General features: G+C 38.3%; 1 protein-coding gene across 1 annotated transcript in view; it reads left to right on the forward strand.

The window, feature by feature from the left end:
* Window positions 1-1,085: 1,085 nt before the first annotated feature.
* LOC133641180 (gephyrin-like) overlaps window positions 1,086-7,500 on the forward strand; it is a 70,881-nt gene continuing 64,466 nt past the window's right edge. Inside the window, exon 1 of the mRNA XM_062035113.1 lies at window positions 1,086-1,123. Coding sequence (XP_061891097.1) covers window positions 1,086-1,123 — 38 coding nt within the window. The remainder of the gene's footprint in view (window positions 1,124-7,500) is intronic.

A 7,500-nucleotide genomic window follows, 5' to 3' on the forward strand; every position in this document is an offset into this window, starting at 1 on the left:
AGTGACATGCACATTTTTATTTTTACACTTTTTTTTCCAAATTCCATTGTATGTTATTCTCTTCTGACACCACCAGATGGCAGTATAAGTGTCCATATGTCAGCATAAGACTCCAATTCAGTAGTGTACACAATTTTGGAAATAAGAGCTAAAAGAAGCTGTCCACGCATGTGGCCACTAAGGCCTTCAGAGGTTAAGCATTAGACACCTTTTTACCTGCACTCTGCCTCCCGCTGTTTCCGACATCTACAAAGCAATTAGCTACCGGCTGCCACCTACTGATATGGAAGAGTATTACACGGTTACTCTGCCGAGCTCTAGACAGCACCGACACTCAACAACAACACATCATTTGCAGACTATAATTACTGGTTTGCAAAAAATATTTTTAACCCAAATAGGTGAAATTAGATAATCTCCCACGGCACACCAGACTGTATCTGCACGGTGGTTGAAAAACACTGCTCTGAAAGAGTCTCAAAGTAACGGCCTTGCCACGTCGCTTGCAGCCAGGGAAAACAATCCAGATTAGATTGTTTGTGTTTGAGCGAGCAAACACTATTTGTCTATTTCCGGTCCTCAAATTCATCATATCTCGCTATGCAGAGCAGACAGTGTCTCCAAGATGTCGTCAAGTTTGCAATTTAGTCCAAAATCGCAAAAGTCTGAGTGCCCAGATCTTTGCCCGCATCCTCCAATCATTTGTGGCAGATTTAAGGTACTAAAAGCCCCTGGTTTAAAGCCCCTAGCGTGTTCTTGTCTCTCATAATGATTGTGAACGATTGGCAAAAATCCAAAAAAAAGTGCAGTTCCCCTGTAAGGTTTACTCCAGCGAAAATAGGACAGGTAGTTGACAGGTCAGGTGACATGTCTCTGCGTGATACTGTGTACTGCTGGATTACAGATCGGACACTGAAAGGAGTGGTTGAGTTGAGAGTTAACTTGCAGCCATCGTTCACCTTTAGTGTGTGGGTTTATCAGTGCACACGCACACATTTTACATCTTGATAAGACATTTCAGGTCATGGATTCTCATGTCTGATTAAGATCAGTGATCAGTGAGTCATTATGTCTGCTGTTTGAGCATGGAGGAGGAGGATAGTGGGATGCAGCCTGCTTTGTGGTACATCTGCTCTCCCCACCATAAAACTAACACACTATAAGCCCCAACATGGCATCAACTGTAAACTGTGATTACAACATCTCCTCCACACACACATAATCAATCAATCAGGTCACCCAATTTGGCATTCAAGGGCATTCAGAGGTGGTGTTGACAAATGAACTCCACAGGACTCACAGATGGGCGGATGTGCATGTGTCCTACATTTTGTGTTCATTTTTATATTGTATCCTTTTGGTCAGATCGTGTTTTAATAGAAACTCATTTTTTGGCAAAAGGGGCTCAATTTTTCCAGCGAGGGCCGCGTTCAGAAAAATTTAAGGACGCGAGAGGCCCCTTAAATACATTTTGTTCATTAAAGATGCTAAAAGGAAACCAATGTACGTCAATATATGCTACGCTAACTCAACAAAACATGTGTTAGCTTTGTGATATAGGTGATAAAGGAAATTAGTGTAACATATAATAATAATGAGGACTGTCAAAAACAGCTCATGCGATTAATCACAAAAAATAGTGCATTAATCATGTACATACGCAGATTAATCATGTAATTTATTGTGCTTCTTTACCTTCTAATCTATTCCAACATTGAACATGCATTTGTGTCTATTTTTTAATTAATTGGATTCTTTTGTTAATTAAAATCATGCACATGAGTCATACTATTAATAATGAAAATGACGAGTGCCGTATTTTCCAGAGTGCATTGTTATATATAAGCTGAACCCATTAATTTTCAGAAGAAAAAAAAAGTTAGCCGTAGATATATATGTTGTGAAATGTGTTATTTACACAGAAATATTATTTAAATGTTTATTTACATACCATAATGGTTTCCAAGGGTGTGTGTAACACGGCAGTAAAACAGCTGATCAAACAAAACAGAAGTCATCATCATGGACCCACTAGCTTGTCGAAGCTAGCTCTCCAATCACAGACTCAATAACTCCACCGGAACGTTTTGGTGAATTTACTGAGGAAATTGTGAAACGGTAATGATGATGATTAATAATACTAACATTTTAGCTAATGCTAACGACGCAAGCGTCATTACATTACGATAGAGTGTACAAATGCATGGAAACACTCATACAGACATCACACATGGGACGGTTTTGTATGTAAGAATAGTTTTAGTTGTATTATAAAACTTACCAACAGTGCTTGGAGTAATGAATGAAGAATCCCTTCAAGTAGAAACGCTATGGACGACCTAAAAGACAGAACAGCAATTGTACTTTTGGTTCAAAGCTCTAAAAAGACGAGCAAAACAGCGCCTGCAAAAGATGGTGCTATAGCACAAACAATAACACACCTTTTAATTGTGTTTATTTTTATTTTTTTTAATAACTAATTCATACAAATCTATAAATTAGCCGCATCGTTTTACAAGCCGCAAGGTTGAAAGCATAGGAAAAAAGTCTGGAATTGATGTAATGATTGTGATTAACCCAAATTGAAAAGTGAGATTAATTCGACAAATGTAATCCGTTGACAGGACTACTAATAACAAAGCTCAATATTGAATTATTTTTACAATCTGTCATGGGCTAAGAAAAAATGATATGTGGGCCAAAACTGGTCCTCGGGCAGCAATTTGGAACCCTTCATTAGACCACACAATCCCTAGGAGTTTGGAGGTTAATTTGAGTCTTTATTACATAAGCTTTTATTTTTACACAGAATTTATATAACTGAATTGTTTGCCTTTGAATTTTGTGAACAACATATTTTACATCAAATAATGCTGACAATTTTATTGAAAAAATATTGTTAGCAAAATGCGTGTGTGTAAAAAATCAGTGTTTTAAAATTCAGTGTTAAAAAAATTCAGTGCTGAAAAATTCAGTGTAGAAAAATTTGCTCCTTCATAAAGCAAGGCTCACGTTCGGTAAATTAAAGTTGAAGCAATCGATCCTGTCTCAGAACTAGCGAATGAGGTGTTAAGTTTCAAGTTTAAAAAAACTTAGCTACAGGCATCTAATGGTTCCAGGGCTACACTTTGGACACACCTGTTATAGATGCACAAAGATAGGTCCAAAAATGAATAAATAGAAGGCCTGTGTTACGTGGACTTGTGTTGGTTGGTGCATGGAATCTGGGAATGGAAGCCCTTGCTGAGCACTCAGAGAGACCCCTCACAGTCAGGGGACCAGGTGGGCTTGTCCGCCCCCCTTAATCCTCTGCCGGTTTAGAGGTGACCCCTTGAGAGCTTCCCTACATATGGATGGGCTGTAACGGGCTCTATGCCACTACCAGGAGTGTGTGTGTGTGTGTGTGTGTGTGTGTGTGTGTGTGTGTGTGTGTGTGTGTGTGTGTGTGTGTGTGTGTGTGTGTGTGTGTGTGTGTGTGTGTGTGTGTGTGTGTGTGTCTGTGTGTGTGTGTGTGTGTGTGTGTGTTATGTTCTTGTATTCCTACCCTTCTTGAGACATCAACAAGGAAAAGTACCTTCCATATAAGGACCGGTGAAGAAGTTGGTACCGAAATCATGGTCCCAATACGGAAAACCATTGCATTTAATAGAGAGCCAAATACTACAGTCTGTGAACATTGCTCCAAAGTCAGGATTTTTTGTTGATTTAATGTGCATACAAAAGTAAACATTGACAGGTGCAAAGGCAGCAATATATGATAAAACAAGCCAAAGAAGGACTTCCCTATTCATCCCCCCCACCGCCCCCCAAAAAATGCCAGGTGAACAGCTGATTTTACGACTTCCGGTGCTGACGTAAGACAACCCGCGTCCCATATGTGACCATAAGGTGAACAAATACACTACGGTACTAAGACTATAGTGGTTAATAACAGTTAGCTTCTACAGGGGCCATCTGTGGTCCGTGACTTGTTTGTCATCGGCCTTAAGCACATTACAAAAAAACGAAAAATACAGATCTCATTTGCAACCCTGGTGGTGAAATATATCACAATTAGGGTGGTCCAAAAAAGGAAGGATTTTCCAAATTGACTGTGTGTCGGTTTTAAAAGTGCTCCCCCTCTGGTCAACATATGAAATAAGTGTGTGTAAAAAAAACCAAAATGCGCACCCTTTGGCCAAAATTAATACAAAAAAATTAAATAAATATGTATATAGAGACATACTGTAATAACTTGAAGTAAATAATGAAGATTAAAAACCAATTACAAACAAAAAAATTAACTAAAAGCAGTCTTTTTCTCACAATGTGTCGACTCCTTTCTCATAAAATTGGGAACGATTCCTCGTATTTTTTCTGTTTCTGTAATATTGCAATATTTTCTTGTAAAATTACTACTTTTTTAATGTAAAATTATGATTTTTTTAAATGCAAAATGGCGACATTTGTCATATAAAATTCTGACCTTTATCACAATATTTTTGTTGTTGTCAAAACGGTGACATTTTTGGAGTAAAATTATGACTTTAGCCATAATTTTGCCAAGTGAAATTGCGATTATTATTATAATATTGCCAACATTTTTAAGTTTTCTTCTAAAATTGTGACTTTGTCGAGTAAAATTACGACTCTTTTTAATAAAATTGCCAAAAATTTAAGCTTTTTCTTGTAAAATTGCGACTGTTATTGAGTGAAATTCCAACTTTTATCATATTATTGCACAAATGTTCAGTTTTTCTTGTAAAAGTTTGACTTGCGTTGAGTAAAATTATGACTTTTATTATTGTACTGCCAAAATTCTAAGTTTCTCTTGTGAAATTGTGACCTTTTTCTTGTGAAATTCCTACTCATTTTTCACAATAAGCTTTTTTTATATTTGCATAGTATGTATATATTATTAATGTTGTAAATACAAAAGGGTGGTCTTAAAGAGGTAGGCGTTTTTCGGAGGTCTCAAGAAGGTAACAAATATGAGAGTTTGTGTGTGCGTGTGTGTGTGTGTGTGTGTGTGTGTGTGTGTGTGTGTGTGTGTGTGTGTGTGTGTGTGTGTGTGTGTGTGTGTGTGTGTGTGTGTGTGTGTGTGTGTGTGTGTGTGTGTGTGTGTCCTCACAATGCACTGTGTGTGCGAAAGAAAGGGAACGTGAGACTGAGTGTCCTATGCAGAGAGCTTCTTTATTATTAATAAAATCACCCTGGCAGATGGGTTTCATCTTAAAAGTGTCCCACAACCACTGAGATTTGCCACTCTCTCACACACACACACACACACACACACACACACACACACACACACACACACACACACACACACATTTATCTCTCAGTAAGTGTACCCATAACGGTGTATCTCTCGGCGCTCTCACTCTTTTCACTCTCCGTGTCTCCGTCTGCCTTTATCCTCTCACACTGCTCGTCTTTTATTCATTGAAAGATTTGGACGTCCATGCTTTCAGGCCCAGTCTACTACCGTTCTTCTACCGTCACCCTCATATCTTTCTCGGCTTCTCTCTCACCCTCCCTTTTCTCACATCAGGAGGTTTCCACACCTCTGGCGAAAAGACAGCACGTGGCCTACACTTGGAACACAAGCTTTAGTCTGTTTCTAATGTGTCCGGTGCTGACGTAAGACAGCTTTAGTCTGTTTCTAATGCTTATAGATGGATTTAAGTGCGGCCAGATAACAGAACCTTTAGAGGAAATATTGTCGATTTCACGAAAATGATGCACTTTCCTTCATGGAAAAGTCACTAGAAATGTTCCGATCATGGCTTTGTCAAGTGAATATCGGCCGATATCGATCACATGTGTATTACTGTACATTTTTCAATTTATTTAGTGCTACGGACAGTCTAACTATCAACACAATATTTAACATAGTTCCTTATTTATTTTTTTAGTATATACAATTGTTTGAGCAAAACTAAGTCAATAGTACTCAATAAGGCAAGGCAAGGCAACTTTATTTGTATAGCGCTTTTCATACACAAGGCAGACTCAAAGTGCTTCACAGACAGCAAAGTGAAATGAAAGAAAATAAAAGCAAAATTAAAATGCAGACAATAAAAATAAAAAACAGTGCGGACGTTAAAAGTTAAAAGATTAAAAGATTTAGCTGAAAGCTAAGGTGAACACTCCTACCCACTTCTCTAAAGTGGGCTGGCTCAAGGTGGAGGACAGAGTTAAACAACTTGCACTGAGCCTAGTCTATAAAATCCGCTACACCTCCCTGATACCGAAGTACATGTCAAACTACTTCCTTAACGTAAATGACCGCCATAACCACAACACCAGGGGGTGCTCCACTAACCACGTTAAACCCAGATTCCGAACTAACAATGGTCTTAACTCATTCTCTTTCTATGCCACATCAATGTGGAATGCGCTCCCAACAGGTATAAAAGAAAGGGCATCTCTATCCTCCTTCAAAACCGCAATAAAAGTTCACCTCCAGGCAGCTACAACCCTAAACTAACACCCTCCCCGGATTGCTAATAATCAAATGTAAACAATCAAATGCAGATACTTTTTCTTTTTCTTATGCCTTCTAAACTCTCTCTCTCTCTCTCTCTCTCTCTCTCTATGTCCACTACTTGATGTCCATATCCCCCCCCCCCCTCCACACCCCTGATTGTAAATAATGTAAATAATTCAATGTGATTATCTTGTGTGATGACTGTATTATGATGATAGTATATATGATAGTATAGTATATATCTGTATCATGAATCAATTTAAGTGGACCCCGACTTAAACAAGTTGAAAAACTTATTCGGGTGTTACCATTTAGTGGTCAATTGTACGGAATATGTACTTCACTGTGCAACCTACTAATAAAAGTCTCAATCAATCAATCAATCAAAACATAAAAGTCTTCAGTCTAGTTTTAAAAGTAGTCAGAGTTGGGGAGAGTCTGACATCTTCAGGAAGTTTATTCCAGCTATTTGTTGCATAGTGACTGAATGATGCTCTCCCTTGATTTGAGTTTACTCTGGGAACCGCTAACAGATTGGTCTCAGAAGATCTTAGTGATCTAGAAGGCTTATATAGTGGGAGCATATCAGTAATATACTTCGGCCCTAGACCATGTAGTGATTTATATGTGAGCAGGAGGATTTTGAAATCAATTCTCTGATGTACAGGGAGCCAATGTAAGGATTTAAGAATTGGTGTAATGTGCTCACATTTTTTGGTCTTTGTTAGAACTCTAGCAGCAGCGTTCTGAACAAGCTGTAGCTGCCTGACAGTTTTTTTGGGAAGACCTGCAAGGAGACCATTACAATAGTCTAGCCTACTGGTAATAAAGGCATGTACAAGTTTTTCAAAGTCTTGAGCTGACATGAGCCCTCTAAGTCTTTTTACATTTTTGAGGTGATAGTAGGCCTATTTTGTTACTGATTTGATGTGACTGTCAAAATGTAAATCAGAATCTAAAATAACCCCAAGATTTCTGGCTTTATTTGAGGTTTTCAGGGACAGTGATTGAAGGTGTTGGACGACTTT

Source organism: Entelurus aequoreus, linkage group LG23 (assembly GCF_033978785.1).
Source record: "Entelurus aequoreus isolate RoL-2023_Sb linkage group LG23, RoL_Eaeq_v1.1, whole genome shotgun sequence".
NCBI lineage: Eukaryota > Metazoa > Chordata > Actinopteri > Syngnathiformes > Syngnathidae > Entelurus > Entelurus aequoreus.